Below are 18,298 nucleotides of genomic sequence, written 5' to 3'. Positions count from 1 at the left end.
GTGAGACTCCATCTCATTAAAAGAAAAAAAAAAAACGAAGGCCCAGGCACGGTGGCTCACACCTGTAATTCCAGCACTTTGGGAGGCCGAGCTGGGCAGATCACGAGGTCAGGAGATTGAGACCATCCTGGCTAACACAGTAAAACACCATCACTACTAAAAACACAAAAAATTAGCTGGGCGTGGTGGCAGGCACCTGTAGTCCCAGCTACTTGGGGGGCTGAGGCAGGAGAATGGTATGAACCCAGGAGGCGGAGCTTGCAGTCAGCTGAGATCACGCCACTGCACTCCAGCCTGGGCAACAGAGTGAGACTCCACCTCCAAAAAAAAAAAAAAAAGATTACTGAGACCCCAGTCAGTCTCCTTTGAGGGGCGTGGCTCATGCACAAACTGCCTGACTCCATGCCTCTGGGTCTACAGAAGTCCAGGACATTATGGGGGTTCCATGTCAACACACCAGGGGAAGGGTCTTAACCCAGGCTGTGCACTAACAACCCCAACTACTGAACTGGTATCTGGTAGGTGAGACTAAGAATTTGTGTTTTTAAACAGTCACCAAAACCACTGCCTAGGAGTTTCCATTCTGTGTCAAAGGAATTCCCATTCCATTGAAAGCAGTCAGGAACTGCAAGGTCAAGCTTTAATTTTCCTTACCAACTGATCCAAGACACAATTACATAATATGTCATGTGAATAAGTGGGCCCTAGAAGCCTTTTTTTTTTTTTTGAGACAGAGTTTCGCTCTTGTTGCCCAGGCTGGAGTGCAATGGCACGATCTTGGCTCACTGCAACCTCCGTCTCCTAGGTTCAAGCGATTCTCCTGCCTTAACCTCCCCTTAGCTGGGATTACAGGCATGCGCCACCACCCCGGCTAATTTTGTATTTTTAGTAGAGACTGGGTTTCTCCATATTGGTCAGGCTGGTCTTGAACTCCCGACCTCGGGTGATCCACCCACGCCCAGCCCCTGGAAGCTTTATACCATGACCAAGGGCATCCTCCGACCTCCTGAACACACCGAATGGTAATGCTTTCCACACGCTTAGCCCACACTCTTTTTCTGGAAAAATGACATCACATGGTGCATTCTCCCACCCAAAAGACTTTCAACCAAAATCAAGTTTAATTAAGCTTAACAAATTAAGATTACATAAAATAACCAGCCTGACCAATATGAACAAACCCCATCTCTACTAAAAATACAAAATAAGCCGGGCGTGGTGGCACATGTCTGTAATCCCAGCTACTAGGGAGGCTGAGGCAGGAGAATCACTTGAACCCAGGAGGTGGAGGTTGCGGTGAGCCAAGATCGCACCATTGCACTCCAGCTTGGGCAACAAGATTGAAACTCCATCTCAAAAAAAGAAAAAATTACATAAAATAGCCACGAGATGGTCTCCAAAAGACAAAAGTTTTAGAGGCCATTCTGTTTTCCCCCCGTAAGTTGAGAGTAAATGGAGAGAGGTTCTCATGTTATATGGCTAAAAGATGCTCTTGGTGCTTATCTGATACACTACTTACCAATTCTTTGATTTTCTTCATTTTCACTGGATTATTTAATACCTCTCGTTTTTTCTCCTCCTCCTTCTTCCTAAATAGAGATAATTATAAAATTCATGACTATTTATTTTCTCCAAATTCTATGGAGTATGACCTGGGTGTGGTGGTGTGCGCGCCTGTAATCCCAGCTACTTGGGAGACTGTGGGAGGAGAATCGCTTGAACCTGGGAGGCGGAGATTGCAGTGAGCCAAGATCGTGCCATTGCACTCCAGCCTGGGCGATAGAGCAAGACTCTTGTCTCAAAAAAAAAAAAAAAAAAAAAAATCTACATGATGATGGGGCTGGGTGCAGTGCAGTGGCTCATCTCACGCCTGTAATCCCAACACTCTGGGAGGCTGAGGCAGGCAGATCACTTGAGGTCAGAAGTTCAAGATCAGCCTTGCCAACATGGTGAAACCTCGTCTCTAACAAAAAAAACCCCACAAAAATTAGCCAGGTGTGGTAGCACACACCTACAGTCCTGGCTACTCGGGAGGCTGAGGTGGGAGAATAACTTAAACCCAGGAGGCAGAGGTTGCAGTGAGCTGAGATTGTGCCATTGCACTCCAGTCTGGGTGACAGAGTGAGACCCTGTCTCAAAAAATAAAAATAAAAAACTACATGATGGTGTCAAAGCCAAAAATCTCCCCCAAATATAAGAGATTGTCTCAAAAAAAAAAAAAAGAGTCATGCTCAGTCGTCCAGGCTGCAGTACACTGGCATGATCACGGCTCACTGCAGCCTTGATCGCCTGGGCTCAAGTGATACTGCCACGTCAGCTTCCCAAGTAGCTGGGACTATAGGCACCCGCCACCATGTCCAGCTAATTTTTGTATTTCTTATAGAGATGGGGTTTCACCATGTTGCTCAGGCTGATCTCAATTTCCTGGGCTCAAGAAATCCATCCATCTCAGCCTCGCTAAGTGCTGGGATTACAGGTGTGATCCACTGTACCCAGCTGTGAGTTGTTTTTGATAGGTATAGAATTTCAGTTCAGAATGGCGAAAGAGTTCTGGAGACAGGCTGTGGTGATGGCTGCCCAACACTGTGAATGTATTTATTTATTTATTTTGAGACAGAGTCTTGCTCTGTTGCCCAGGCTGGAGTGCAGTGGTGCAATCTCAGCTCACTGCAAGCTCCGACTCCCGGGTTCACACTCTCCTGCCTCAGCCTCCCGAGTAGCTGGGACTACAGGCGCCCGCCACCACGCCCGGCTAATTTTTTGTATTTTTAGTAGAGACGGGGTTTCACCATGTGAGCCAGGATGGTCTCAATCTCCTGACCTTGTGATCCACCCGCCTCGGCCTCCCAAAGTGCTGGGATTACAGGCACAAGCCACCGCGCCCAGCAACACTGTGAATGTATTTAATACACTGAGCTGTACATATGAAAATGGTTAAAATGGGACATTCTATGTTACGTATATTTTACCACGATAAACTAAGACACTAAAAAAAGGGGACAAAATATTTGCAACCTATACAATATCTTTGATAAATAACTTTTTTCATTTGTTTTATTCCAGGGTATGGTTAATATAAATAACTTTAAAAAGAATTTGCAAAAGAAAAACTGTAACTAGGCCAGACATGGTGGCTCATGCCTGTAATCCCGCACTTAGGGAGGCCGAGGTGGGCGGATGACTTGAAGTCAGGAGTTGGAGACCAGCCTGGCCAACATGGCCAAACCCCATTTCTAATAAAAATACAAAAATTAGCCGGACTTGGTGGTGGGCACCTGTAATCCCAACTATTTGGGAGGCTGAGGCAGGTAGAATTGCTTGAACCCAGGAGGTGGAGGTTGCAGTGAGCTGAGATCGCGCCACTATACTCCAGGCTGGGCAACAGAGCGAGACTCCGTCTCCAAAAAAAAATAAATAGAGGTAAATAAGGAGAAGAAAAGAAAAAAAACTGTAAATAAAAAATAAACATATTTAAACGTTGAATCTTATATACTGGAATTAAAATGCAAACTAAACTAAAATAACTAATAATATGCACAGTCTATCTTCATTTAGCACCCAAACTGCAACTCTAATATTACATACTAGGGTTTCAAGTAAGATTTGCAAGTTTCTTTTTGAAGGGTTCTTCTTCCCTTCCCCTCCCCACCTGAAAAAAGAAATGTGGTAAGAAGGCCTGTTCACCCACTTGGCCAGCACTACACATATTCCCAAGCTTCTAAGAAGGTGACAACCTTTTTCACCTTGTTTCTGACTCCCATTTTTGTTTAAGGGCCAAAGGTAAATGAATAAAGCTGGGCTGGTGCATTGGCCAGTATCTTTGCATATGGCCTAGGTCAGGCAGGCACACTTACTAGAGCCTCCTTCCCAGCATCAGGAAGCCCAAATAGAAACAAATCATTTATATGGCAGATAAAAGCGAAGGGAAAACTGTAAAGCAAGAGAACCAGTGGCCTTAGCAGGGTCTCAAAGCATCTGCAACAAATCCCCTTCCCAGCCCCCCATTAGTACCTGATGATGAACAGTGGGTCCTCCCGGATCTTGCTGGCCATGTCAAGAAGGGAATTGGCACCTGATGGGGCAAAGATAGAGCCTGGGAGGAGTCCTGTTTCAGAAGAGCAGCCTGCCTCCTTCTCCTCCATCTTCTCAAAAACATATTTGTCAATGGGGCGCCCCAGCAGGTACTCATCACGGTTCACCATTCCACCAGGACCCTGGTACATCCAGTCCAACTTTTCTTCTTTTTTCCTGGTTCAAGGGAAGAAAAAGAAATACAATTTCTTTAAAAAGCAGACTTCTGCAAACCTACACATAAAACCTGAACACAGGGGAGGGAGAACCACAGCTGATCAGAGAATTCATTCTACTGGCACCTACCATGCAATAAACACAGCACCCTGGCAGTGGCCAGCATCAAGAAATAGTATGGGTCGAGGGCCGGGTGCAGTGGTTCACGCCTGTAATCCCAGCACTTTGGGAGGCAGAGGCGGGCAGATTACGAGGTCAGGAGATCGAGACCATCCTGGCTAACACAGTGAAACCCTGTCTCTACTAAAAAATACAAAAAAATTAGCCAGGCGTGGTGGCGGGTGCCTTGTAGTCCCGGCTACTCAGGAGGCTGAGGCAGGAGAATGGCATGAATCTGGGAGGCGGAGCTTGCAGTGAGCCGAGATCACGCCATTGCACTCCAGCATCCGTGACAGAGCGAGACTCCATCTCAAAAAAAAAAAAAAAAAGGCCGGGCGCAGTGGCTCAAGCCTGTAATCCCAGCACTTTGGGAGGCCGAGACGGGCGGATCACGAGGTCAGGAGATCGAGACCATCCTGGCGAACACGGTGAAACCCCGTCTCTACTAAAAATACAAAAAAAAACTAGCCGGGCGAGGTGGCGGGCGCCTGTAGTCCCAGCTACTTGAGAGGCTGAGGCAGGAGAATGGCGTAAACCCGGGAGGCGGAGCTTGCAGTGAGCTGAGATCCGGCCACTGCAGTCCAGCCCGGGCTACAGAGCAAGACTCCATCTCATCTCAAAAAAAAAAAAAGAAATAGTGTGAGTCACGTTCTGTGGCTCATGCCTGTAATCCCACCACTTTGGGAGGCTGAAGCTGGCGGATCACTTGAGGTCAGGAGTTCGACACTAGCCTGGCCAACATAACAAAACCCGGTCTCTACTAAAAATACAAAACATTAGCCAGGCATGGTGGTGGGTGCCTGTAATCCCATCTATTCGTAAGGGTGAGGCAGGAAAATCACTTGAACCTGGGAGGCAGAGGTTGCAGTAAGATGATGCCACTGCACTCCAGCCTGGGTGACAGAGCCAGACCTTGTCTCAAATAAATAAATAAATGGTGACTGTCCTCATGAGGCTTACGAGTGAATGGAGAGAGAATATTCACACACATAAAGCAATTTATAAGGAAAACCAGTGTTCCTCAACATGGGGCGTGGATCTTGGCTCAGAGCTCCTCAAGTCTCCTTTACAAGGTCTTTATATTTTGCTTTCATTTCCAAGATGACCTAAAACAATGAACAAGCACATTCTACACCACCATCTTACCATCAAGAACAATTTCAGTGACCACATACGCAGTTGCATTGATTGTGCATCTTGGTGCTCGTGGGCACTCAGACACCAGCGGTAACACTACACATTCAAGGGGATGATGGGAAAAAATCAGAGGTAACTGAGTAAGTGACACTTTCAAGCCAAAAGAGCCAAACACTGAATACACGAATCATTAGGTAACTATCTGGGATTCACAAGTGAATAAACCCTGGTCTCGCCATCTAGGGGCCAAATTAAGTCACAGCATCATGCCACACAAACATTTCCCTGGGGTTCTGGGAGAAAAAGTGGTGAGAAAGTGGAACCCTCATACCACAGACAGTAAAGGCAGGCTACATTCATAAGAGCATGCGTGGAAGCAGCCAACACTACATTCACACTGCAAGTAGAAAAGTAGTTTCATCGACAGTATTATCTATAACCTGAAATTAAATGTTTTTTGAATATGACTTTTTTGTTCTTTTTTTATTTTTTTATTTTTTTATTTTTTTTGAGACGAGTCTCGCTCTGTCACCCAGGCTGGAGTGCAGTGGCCGGATCTCAGCTCACTGCAAGCTCCACCTCCCGGGTTTACGCCATTCTCCTGCCTCAGCCTCCCGAGCAGCTGGGACTACAGGCGCCCACCACCTCGCCCGGGTAGTTTTTTGTATTTTTTAGTAGAGACGGGGTTTCACCATGTTAGCCAGGATGGTCTCGATCTCCCGACCTCGTGATTCGCCTGTCTCGGCCTCCCAAAGTGCTGGGATTACAGGCGTGAGCCACCGCGCCCGGCTAATTTTTTGTATTTTTTAGTAGGGGCGGGGTTTCACTGTGTTAGCCAGGATGGTCTCAATCTCCTGACCTCCTGATCCGCCCGTCTTGGCCTCCCAAAGTGCTGGGATTACAGGTGTGAGCCACCACGCCAGGCCCTATCTACTCTTTTTTTGTTTGTTTTTTTTCTGTAGCCCAGGCTGGAGTGCAATGGCATGATCTCAGCTCACTGCAACCTCCACCTCACAGGTTCAAGCAATTCTCCTGCCTCAGCCTCCTGAGTAGCTGGGATTACAGCTGTGCACCACCAAGCCCGGCTAATTTTTGTATTTTCAGTAGAGACAGGGTTTCACCATGTTGGTCAGGCTGGTCTCAAACTCCTGACCTTGTGATCCACCCGCCTCAGCCTTCCAAAGTGCTGGGATTACAGGTGTGAGCCACCGCACCCAGCGATAATTTTCATTATTTTCAGTAAAGATGGGGTTTCGCTGGCCGGGCGCGGTGGCTCACGCCTGTAATCCGAGCACTTTGGGAGGCCGAGGCGGGCGGATCACAAGGTCAGGAGATCGAGACCATGGTGAAACCCCATCTCTACTAAAAAATAGAAAAAAATTAGCCGGGTGCAGTGGCGGGCGCCTGTAGTCCCAGCTACTCAGGAGGCTGAGGCAGGAGAATGGCGTGAACCCGGGAGGCGGAGCTTGGAGTGAGCCGAGATTGCGCCACTGCACTCCAGCCTGGGCGACGGAGGGAGACTCTGTCTCAAAAAAAAACAAAAACAAACAAACAAAAAAAAAGATGGGGTTTTGCCATGTTGACCAGGCTGGTCTCAAACTCCAGACCTCAAGTGATCCACCAGCCTCAGCCTCCCAAAATGCTGGGATTAAAGGCGTGAGCCACTGCCCCTAGCCTCTATCTAGTTTTAAAAGGACTCAGCTAATATCAGGCCCACTCACACCCTCTCATAAGAGAACACATCGCATAGCTGAGATCCAGAGCCACAGGATTTGGCCTCTGGATAACTCTGGGCTAGTTTCTTCTGTGCACTTCTGTATCCTCATCTCTAAAATGGAGCTATAGCGTTGGCAACATAGCAAGACTCCACCTCTACAAAAAATGCCTGTAGTCCCAGCTACTCTGGAGGCTGAGGCAGGAGGATCACTTAAGCCCAAGGGTTAAGCCTGTACTGAACTATGATTGTACCACTACACACTAGTCTGGGCAACAAAGCAAGACCCCATCTCAAAAGAAATAAAAAATAGGGTGGGTACAGTGGCTCATGTCTACACCTATAATCTCAGCAGTTTGAGAGGCCAAAGCAGGAGGATCACTTGAGTCCAGGAGATTGAGACCAGCCTGGGCAAAATAAAAAGACCTCATCTCTACAAAAAAATAAAAAATTAGCCAGGTGTGGTGGTACACACTGGTAGTCCCAGCTACTCAGGAGGCTAAGGTGGGGGATCCCTTGAGCTCGGGTCAAGGGTGCAGTGAGCCATGATCACATCACTGCACTCCAGCCTGGGTGACAGAGTATAACTCTCAAAAAATAAATATCTCAAAAAATAAATACAGGCCGGGCGCGGTGGCTCAAGCCTGTAATCCCAGCACTTTGGGAGGCCGAGACGGGCGGATCATGAGGTCAGGAGATCGAGACCATCCTGGCTAACACGGTGAAACCCGGTCTCTACTAAAAAATACAAAAAACTAGCCAGGCGAGGTGGCGGGCGCCTGTAGTCCCAGCTACTCAGGAGGTGGAGGCAGGAGAATGGCGTAAACCCGGGAGGCGGAGCTTGCAGTGAGCTGAGATCCGGCCACTGCACTCCAGCCTGGGCGACAGAGCGAGACTCCGTCTCAAAAAAAAATAAAAAATAAAAATAAATACATACACAAATAAAGTGGAGCTAGTAACTGCTATCTCTCATCATTACAGAGTTTTTAAATGAGGACATAGTGGAGGCAAAGCTTCTAAAAGCAAAATGATCTATGCATCTTTGTTGTTGCTGTCATTAAGGATATAGAACAAGTTCTCAATTGAAGCTGAACATAAGAATCACCCAGGGAGCTTTTAAAACATGTGTATATTGGCTGGGCATGGCAGCTCACGTATGTAATCCCAGCACTTTGGGAGGCCAAGGTGGGCGGATCACAAGCTCAGGAGTTCAAGACCAGCTTGGCCAATATGGTGAAACCCTGTCTCTACTAAAAATACAAAAATTAGCCGGGCATGGCTGGGCTCGGCGGCTCACGCCTGTAATCCCAGCACTTTGGGAAGCCGAGGTGGGCAGATCACGAGGTCAGGAGACCGAGATCATCCTGGCTAACACAGTGAAACCCAGTCTCTACTAAAAATACAAAAAATTAGCCGGCCATGGTGGCAGGTGCCTGTAGTCCCAGCTACTCGGGAGGCTGAGGCGGGAGAATGGCATGAACCCAGGAGGCGGAGCTTGCAGTGAGCCGAGATCACACCACTGCACTCCAGCCTGGGCGACAGAGCGAGACTCCGTCTCAAAAAAAAAAAAAAAGAAAAAAAAAAAAAATTAGCTGGGCATGGTGGCACACGGATGTAATCCCAGCTGCTACTCAGGAGCCTGAGGCAGAAGAATCACTTGAACCTGGGAGACGGAGGTTGCAGTAAGTCAAGATTGTGCCACTGGACTCCAGCCTGGGTGACAGAGGGAGACCCCATCTCAAAAAACAAACAAACAAACAAATAAAACACCCATATATTAGCTGGGTGTGGTGGCTCACGTCTGTAATCTCAGCACTTTGGAAGGCCCAGGCAGGAGGATCACTTGAGCTGAGGAGGTCAAGACCAGTCTGGGCAACATAGTGAGACCCTGTCTCTACATGGTGGCTCACGCCTATAATCCCAGCACTTTGGGAAGCCAAGATGGGAGATGGTTTGAGCTCAGGAGTTCAAGACTAGCCTTGACAACATGGTAAAACCCTGTCTCTACAAAAGATACAAAAATTAGCCAGGTATGGTGGTGTGTGCCTGTAGTCCCAGCTACTTGGGAGGCTGAGGTGGGAGGATGACTTCAGTCCAGGAGGTGGAGGTTGCAGTGAGCCAAGATTACACAACTGTACTCCAGTCTGGGCGACAGAGCCAGATCCTGTCTTTCTTTCTTTTTTTTTTTTGAGACGGAGTCTTGCTCTGTCACCCAGGCTGGAGTGCAGTGGCACAATCTTGGCTCACTGCAACCTCCACGTCCCGGGTTCAAGAGATTCTCCCACCTCAGCCTCCCAAGTAGCTGGGACTGCAGACAAACACCACCACACTTGGCTAAGTTTTTGTATTTTCAGTAGAGACAGGGTTTCACCATGTTGGCCAAGCTGGTCTTGAACTCCTGACCTCAAGCAATCCACCGGCCTTGCCTCCCAAGTGCTGGGATTACAGGCATAAGTCACCATGCCCAGCTGCACTCTGTCTTAAAAAACTAAAAAAGGCCAGGTGAGGCTGAGGTGGGAGGATAGCTTGAGCCCAGGAGGTCAAGGCTGTAGTGAGCTGTGATAGTGCCACTGCACTCCAGCCAGGGTGACAGACCAAGACCCTGTCTCAATAAATTAATTAATTAATAATAAGGCCAGGCGCAGTGGCTCACGCCTATAATCCCAGCACTTTGGGAGGCCGAGGCAGGAGGATCACGAGGTCAGGAGTTTGAGACCAGCCTGACCAACATGGTGAAACCCTGTCTCTACTAAAAATACAAAAATTAGCCAGGCATAGTGGTGCATGCCTGTAATCCCAGCTACTTGGGAGGCTGAGGCAGGAGAATCGCTTGAACTCAAGAGGCAGAGGCTGCACTGAGCCAAGATCGCGCGCCACTGCACTTTAGCTTGGGAGACAAAGCAAGACGTCATCTCAAAATAAATAAAATAAAATAATAATAATAAATAAATAAATAAAACACATATATGCCTTTGCCTCCCACACTCCCTTCTCTTCAGAGGAAATTTGCTTGGGTGGGACTTGCTCCCATCTAACTTTCTTTTTTTTCTTTTTTTTTTTGGTGTGTGTGTGTGATGGAGTTTTGCTCTTATTGCCCAGACCGGAGTGCAATGGTACAATCTCAGCTCACCGCAAACTCTGCTTTCCGGGTTCAAGCGATTCTCCTGCCTTAGCCTCCTGAGTAGCTGGGACTACAGGTGTGCACCACCACTCCGGGCTAATTCTGTATTTTTTTTAGTAGAGACGGGGTTTCACCATGTTGGTAAGGCTGGTCTCAAACTCCCGACTTCGGGTGATCCGCCCACCTCGGCCTCCCAAAGTGCTGGGATTACAGGTGTGAGACACCGTTCCCGGCCCTTCCAAGCTCCTTCTAAAGTGCAAGGGTTGAAAACACCAGCATAGACTGGTGTCTGGGAAATGCAATTTTCCAATATTATCAGTAAATACTAAAGAAACACTGTTGCAAAGCGTGACTTGGTGAGCCCTAATAATATGTCTATTAAAGGTCTTCTTTGTTCTAAGAGAGATTCATTACAAAGAGAAAACATGATCTGAACCACAGAAATGAACTGTTAAATAGTAAAGAGTTTTTCAGTGGCATTTTATAGGATAAATTAAAAGCATGACACCATGTAAAGAACTATACAAACAAACAGATGAATACTCAAGTCATCTAAATACATCAGCAGTAAAGACCAAAAAGAGGTGGGGCGGAGGGAACCAAATGCTGATCTTAGTGTTTTACAATATTGTAGGACATGTGGTAGGGCAAAACAAAACAAAACAAAACAAAGCATACAAAATCATTCCCCCATTCACAACAGACAAGCAGGCATGAGTCTGCAACAATTTGCTGACTCCTTTCTCTACACTTGTGCATCTATACTCTGACCTCATTAATCAGACTCCACAAAAGCCCAAATTTCTGATAAACTGAGCACATGATGTGTAATGCTTTGGTGAATAAAAATTTCAAAACAATTTTTACCTTTGGATAGTACCTCGGCATATGACTAATGGGTATTCAGTCTAAAATCAATTTTTACTTATTTATTTATTTACTTCGGCATATGACTAATGGGTATTCAGTCTAAAATCAATTTTTACTTATTTATTTATTTACTTAGAGGCAGAGTCTCACTCTGTTACCCAGGCCAAAGTCAGTGGCAAAATCATAGCTCACTGTAGCTTCGAACTCCTGGGCTCAAGCAATCCTCCTACTTCAGCCTCCCAAGTAGCTGGGACTACAGGCACATGCCACCATGCCCAGCTAACTTTTTTTTCCTTCCTTCCTTCCTTCCTTCCCTCCCTCCCTCCCTCCCTCCCTTCCTTCCTCCCTCCCTCCCTCCTCTCTCTCTTTCTTTTATTTTCTATTTTTTATTTTTTTATTTTTTTATTGAGACAAAGTCTTACTCTGTCACCCAGGCTGGAGTGCAGTAGCGTGATCTCAGCTCACTGCAACTTCCAACTCCCGAGTTCAAGTGATTCTCCTGCCTCAGCCTCCCGAGTAGCTGGGATTATAGGCATGTGCCACCATGCCTGGCTAATTTTTGGGGTTTTGTTTGTTTGTTTGTTCTTGGTTTGTTTGTTTTTTTTTTTTTTTGAGACAGAGTCTCGCTGTGTCATCAGGCTGGAGTGCACTGGCGCAATCTCAGCTCTCTGCAACCTGCAACCTACACCTTCCAGGTTCCAGCGATTCTCTTGCCTTAGCTTCCTGAGTAGCTAGAACTACAGATGCATGCTACCACACCCAGGTAATTTTTTTTTTTTAGTAGAGATGGGGTTTCACCGTGTTGGCCAGTCTAGTCTCCAACTCCTGACCTCAGGTGATAAAGTGCTAGGATTACAGGCGTGAGCCACTGCACCCAGCTTGTATTTTTTTTGTTTGTTCATTTTTTTTGAGATGCACTCTCACTCTATCGCCTAGGCTGGAGTGCAGCAGCATGATCTCGGCTCACTGAAACTTTTGCCTCCTGGGTTCAAGCAATTCTCCTGCCTCAGCCTCCTGAGTAGCTGGGATTACAGGTGTGCACCACCACACCCAGCTAATTTTTGTATTTTAATAGAGACAGGGTTTCACCATGTTGGTGGTCAGGCTGGTCTCAAACTCCTGACCTCAAGTGATCTGCCCGCTTCGGCCTCCCAAAGTGCTGGGATTACAGGTGTGAGCCACTGCACCTGGCTAATTTTTTTCTACTTTTTTGTAGAGATGGGTTCCTACTACAGACTGGTCTGGAACTCCTGGCCTCAAGTGATCAGCATGCCTCAGTCTCCCAAAGTGCTGGGATTATAGGCATAAGCTGCCACACCCAGCCTATATATATATATATATATATATATTTTTTTTTTTTTTTTTTTTTTTTTGAGACGGAGTCTCGCTCTGTCGCCCAGGCTGGAGTGCAGTGGCGCAATCTCGGCTCACTGCAAGCTCCGCCTCCCGGGTTCACGCCATTCTCCTGCCTCAGCCTCCCGAGGAGCTGGGACTACAGGCGCCCGCCACTGCGCCCGGCTAATTTTTTCTATTTTTAGTAGAGACGGGGTTTCACCATGGTCTCGATCTCCTAACCTTGTGATCCGCCCGCCTCGGCCTCCCAAAGTGCTGGGATTACAGGCGTGAGCCACCGCGCCCGGCTTCAGCCTATATATTTTTAAACAGAGATGGAGTCTCACTACATTACCCAGACTGGTCTCAAACTCCTGGGCTCAAGTGATTTCTCAGCCTCCCAAAATGCAGTGATCATGGGCATGAACCACCACATCTGGTCTTCAATTTTAGTCTATCTGTTATTTTATTTTATTCTGATTTAATACACTGCATAATGTATGCTTTTTATTTTCTCTAACATATTTACTCCCATCTCCTTCTATGAGATGGATGGGGTAGTTATTATCTGCTACTCCTACCCTATATTATACAACAGGAAATTGAAGCAGGGTAAAATCTAGTGGGATTGGCCATAATCACTCAGCTTTTACTGACAAGCATACCATCCACCTTCTCTCATGGGACCTCACTCCCTGCCCCCTGTCCCGCCACCCCCAAGCAAGTCTGAACTACATTAACAAAGGCAGGACTGCGGCCTTAACACATACTGAGCAGCAGGGTAGAGCAACCATCCCTCATCACTGTTATCAGCCATCTACCGTGAGCTCAGCTTACAGCAAGTCCTTACGTGTTACCTCATTTGACTCCCAACAAACCTTAAGAAGGCGTTGGGTATTATCGCTCCCTGGTCCTACTGAAGTAACCAAGTCTCTCAAATTTAATCACAGTTCCACAGCTAGTACATGCAAAGCCAACCTTAAAATCCAGGTTAGTCTGGCTTTAAAACCCACGCCCTTAAGCACTCAGCTATTATACAACAACTGGATGATGCATCTCAGGACAGCTCTGCAATTCCCTACACACCAGGACACCCCCAGTTCCTCACTTACTTGACGGCCCCAACATCCTCGGCATAACGCTGCATCTCTTCCCGGGCCCTCTCTTCTCGCAGCTCCCGCTGAAGCTCCTCAATCTTCTTCCGCTCAGCCTCATGCTTCTGCTCGGCCTTCCACACTTTCTCCACATTCCGGAGGGTCTGCGGGTGCCAGCTCTTCTTCAGATTCTGTGATAAATAAAAAGAAGGTGAGAGGCCGGGCGCAGTGGCTCAAGCCTGTAATCCCAGCACTTTGGGAGGCCGAGACGGGCGGATCACGAGGTCAGGAGATCAAGACCATCCTGGCTAACCCAGTGAAACCCTGTCTCTACTAAAAAATACAAAAAATTAGCCGGGCGTGGTGGCGGGCGCCTGTAGTGCCAGCTACTCGGGAGGCTGAGGCAGGAGAATGGCGTGAACCCAGGAGGCAGAGCTTGCAGTGAGCCGAGATTGCGCCACTGCACTCCAGCCTGGGCGACAAAGCAAGACTCCGTCTCAAAAACAAAACAAAACAAAACAAAAAAGAAGGTGAGAATAATTCGGGGGGTGACTGAGTGGCGGGTGTAACTAGCCTTGCCTCACCCACCCTTCCATACCCAAGGCAGGCAAGATGTCTTCAACAATGACAAGGTTTTCTTCCAATAATCTCTCAGACATCTAGAGGGGAAGGGGAGGTTGTTCAAGTGTATAAAGCTTCAGGACAGGTCGGGTGCAGTGGCTCACACCTGTAATACCAGCACTTTGGGAAGCGGAGGCGGGCAGATCACTTGAGATCAGGAGTTTTAGACCAGCCTGGCCAAAATGATGAAACGTCTCTACTGGAAATACAAAAATTAGCTGGGCGTGGTGGCCCGTGCGCATGTAGTCCCAGCTATTCAGGAGGCTGAGGCAGGAGGGGTTGCAGTGGGCTGAGATTGCGCCGCTGTACTACAGCCTGGGCGATAGAGCAAGACTCTGTCTCAAAACAACAAGAACAACAACAACAAGAAAGCTTCAGGATAGAACAGGTCCTTCTTGAGTTCCCTTCAGACAGTTTTACCCTTAAAAGCATACAAGTCATTCTTCCACTAGCCATACCTAAATTGGAGCTGGTGATGATAAGACAGGAGGAATGCAGTAATGAGCAGGAAGGCACATATTTTGAAAGAGAACAGAACTCATGCACTTCTGACACTGGATATTCATTCTTTTAGAGTCTCGCTCTGTCACCCAGGCTGGAGTGCAGTGATCTCGGCTGACTGCACCCTCCACCTCCCGGGTTCCAGTGATTCTCTTGCCTCAGCCTCCCAAGTAGCTGGGACTATAGGCATGCCACCATGCCTGACTAATTTTTGTATTTTTTAGTAGAGATGGGGTTTCACCATATTGGCCAGGCTGGTCTCAAAATGCCTGACCTCATGATCTGCCTGCCTTGGCCTCCCAAACTGCTAGGATTACAGGAGTGAGCCACCGTGCCCAGCCCTTTTTTTTTTTTTTTTCTTGAGACAGAGTTTCGCTCTTATTGCCTAGGCTAGAGTACAATGGCAGGATCTCAGGTCATGGCAACCTCTGCCTCTTGGGTTCAAGTGATTCTCTGCCTCAGCCTCCTGAGTAGCTGATTACAGGCACGAGCCACCATGCTCGGCTAATTTTGTATTTTTAGTAGAGATGGGGTTTCTCCATGTTGGTCAGGCTGGTCTCAAACTGTCGACCTCAGGTGATCCGCCTGCCTCAGCCTCCCAAAGTGCTGAGATTACAGGCATGAGCTACCGTGCCTGGCATGGACAATGGACATTCATTCTTAGGAACTCAACCTACCTTACATTGGTCTACTTCACCTGCCCTAAACTTGCATGGTTTACAACCCACCCAGAATCTCTTCCAACTTTCCTTCCCAGGAATCTCTCCTTGATTCTGATCTCCCCATTCACCCTCAAAGAACACTTCTCTCTCTCCTCCCCATCAGATATTACTTTGGTGCACTTTCCCAATAATGAAAAGTTTCCCAGAGTAAGTAATATCTAAGGACAATTATAAACTAGCCTGGTGATGTGTGAAAGGGAGATGATGGGGGCAGATTTCCAGAGAGGAACAGTACAGACAAATGCAGTTCCAGTGGTAAGAAAGAACATAGCAGGAATAATTCAGTGTGGCTGGAGATGTGGCAAGCTGATGGGGCAGGGACATAAGAAGCAGCCAAGTGAGAAAGGAGCAAAAGGAGCAGAATAAGGGCCTTATAAGCCATGTAAAGGGATTACAGGCATGCACCGCATGCCTGGCCAATTTTTTTTTTTTTTTTTTTTAGATGGAGTCTCACTCTGTCACCTAGGCTAGAGTGCAGAGGCACACTCTCAGCTCACTGCAAGCTCCAACCCCCAGGTTCACGCCATTCTCCTGCCTCAGCCTCCTGAGTAGCTGGGACTACAGGCATACGCCACCATGACCGGCTAATTTTTTGTGTGTTTTTAGTAGAGACGGGTTTCACCGTGTTAGCCAGGATGGTCTCAACCTTGTGACCTCGTGACCTCGTAATCCACCTGCCTCGGCCTCCCAAAGTGCTGGGATTACGGGCGTGAGACACCGTGCCTGGCCAATTTTTATATTTTTACTAGAGATGGGGTTTCACCATGTTGGCCAGGATGGTCTTGATCTCCTGACCTCAGGATCCGCCCGCCTAGGCCTCCTAAAGTGCTGGGATTACAGCCGTGAGCCACCGCGCCCAGTGTGACTCCATCTTTTTTTTAACTTTTTTTTTTTTTTTAAACGGAGTCTTACTCTGTCACCCAGGCTAGAGGTGCAGTAGTGCAATCTCGGCTCACTACAACCTCCACCTCCTGGGTTCAAGCGATTCTCCTGCCTCAGCCTCCCAAGTAGCTGGGATTACAGGCACCCGCCACCACTCCCAGCTAATTTTTGTATTTTTAGTAGAGACAGGGTTTCACCATCTTGGCCAGGCTGGTCTTGAACTCCTGACCTCGTGACCCACCCGCCTCAGCCTCCCAAAGTGCTGGGATTATAGGCATGAGCCACTGCACCTGGCCAAGACTCCATCTTAAAAAAAAAAAGAATGGACTGGAGAGGGCCAGGATTGAGACCAGGAGACCAGTTAAGAAAATAAGATCATGTCCGCAAGGTACTTGGCATGTGGAAAATGTTCAGTCAATGAGAGTTCCCTTTTCTTCCTTTTCTCTTCCCCTCCTTGTCCTGCCTCTCCCCTTTGTCAGGTCATTGAGTTGGTCGGTTGTGTATCGGTCCATCAGTTGGTCCGAACATCCATCCATCCTTCTGTCCTTCCTCCCTCACTCCCTCCCTCTTTCTCCCTCTAACCCTTCCCATCTTGTCCTCCCTGCCTCAAGTATAGATTATTTTGCTTCTCAAGAACAAAAACTTCTAGAGTCATTTTTGGCTGTCACAACTGGTGGAGGCAGGTGTTAGTGGATAGACTCCAGTCGAGTGGCTAGAGGCCAGGGATGCTGCTAAACATTCTACAATGCACAGGAGAGCCCAACTACCACCACTACCACACCCCCCCAAAGAATTATCTAGGCCAAACTGTCAAGAGGGCTAACGTCGAGAAACCCTAGATTAGAGCTTTCCTGTCCTTAAATGCAGTTACCTGAAGAATACACTAAATTGGATCAAACTGGATGGAGTCCTGGCACTCACTGTGATTGAGAACACATGACAAACTAACAGGTTTACTGGGCAGGCCGCTAAGCTGATCTACTTGCTGGTTCAATTAGTTCCACTTTCAGGAGGCTGGCATTTTCGCAACCTTGCACCATGCTCTTGTAGGTAAATTTACCCTATTTGGGGTCTTAGCCCTTTACAAATGAACGTTTCAGTGTAAGAGACATTGCCACATAACTTGTATTAAGTGGTATGAATTTAAAAAGCAAGCTCAGCCACTACACATCAGAATCCAGCATTGAAGGAGGTGTGGAAGTCAGAAAGATGGACAGGAAGATCCCTTCAGGCTTAAAAAGGACCCCAGGGCCCAGCACAGTGGCTCACGCCTGTAATCCCAGCACTTTGGGAGGCCAAGGTGGGTGGATCACTAGAGGTCGGGAGATCAAGACCAGCCTGACCAACATGGAGAAACCCTGTCTCCACTAAACATACAAAATTAGCCCGGTGTGGCGGAGCATGCCTGTAATCCCAGCTACTCGGGAGGCTGAGGCAGGAGACTCGCTTGAATCCAAGAGGGGAAGGTTGCGGTGAGCCGAGATCGCGCCACTGCACTCCAGCCTGGGCAACAAGAAACTCCGTTTTTTAAAAAAAAGGACCCCAGGGCATGGCCAAGGGTAGGGTGAATGGGGCACAAACCACCCCTACTTCCGTCCAGGACATGACTCTGAACTCCCACCCAAGGAAGACAGGTGTGTGGCAAGACAAGATATACAAAACAAAGCGTAGTGACACGTCCTCAATATCTACCTCCTTTCCTGGCCTTGGCTCCATCCGCCCCCTCCCTGGTATTCCCAGAATTTACAGCCGGTAGGGCTGCAGTCAACAAACACACAAACACCACCTGTCACTGTTCGCGACACACCTCGGACTTTCCCAAACCACAGTCCCATCCCTCCATTGCCCTAAAGATCCATCCCCTCTTCAGGGCAACCGCCCCCTCCCCGCGAAAGCA

At 47.8% G+C, this 18,298-nt stretch overlaps 1 protein-coding gene across 1 annotated transcript in view; it reads right to left on the bottom strand.

Annotated features, from left to right (window-relative positions):
- CWC25 (CWC25 spliceosome associated protein homolog) overlaps window positions 1-18,298 on the bottom strand; it is a 29,238-nt gene that overhangs the window by 10,640 nt on the left and 300 nt on the right. The window contains exons 2-4 of the mRNA XM_008012900.3: window positions 13,694-13,866; window positions 4,012-4,248; window positions 1,520-1,589 (exon numbers count right to left, since the gene is read on the bottom strand). Coding sequence (XP_008011091.3) covers window positions 1,520-1,589; window positions 4,012-4,248; window positions 13,694-13,866 — 480 coding nt within the window. The remainder of the gene's footprint in view (window positions 1-1,519; window positions 1,590-4,011; window positions 4,249-13,693; window positions 13,867-18,298) is intronic.

Source organism: Chlorocebus sabaeus, chromosome 16, assembly GCF_047675955.1.
Source record: "Chlorocebus sabaeus isolate Y175 chromosome 16, mChlSab1.0.hap1, whole genome shotgun sequence".
NCBI lineage: Eukaryota > Metazoa > Chordata > Mammalia > Primates > Cercopithecidae > Chlorocebus > Chlorocebus sabaeus.
This window is presented reverse-complemented; position numbering and strand designations above follow the sequence as displayed.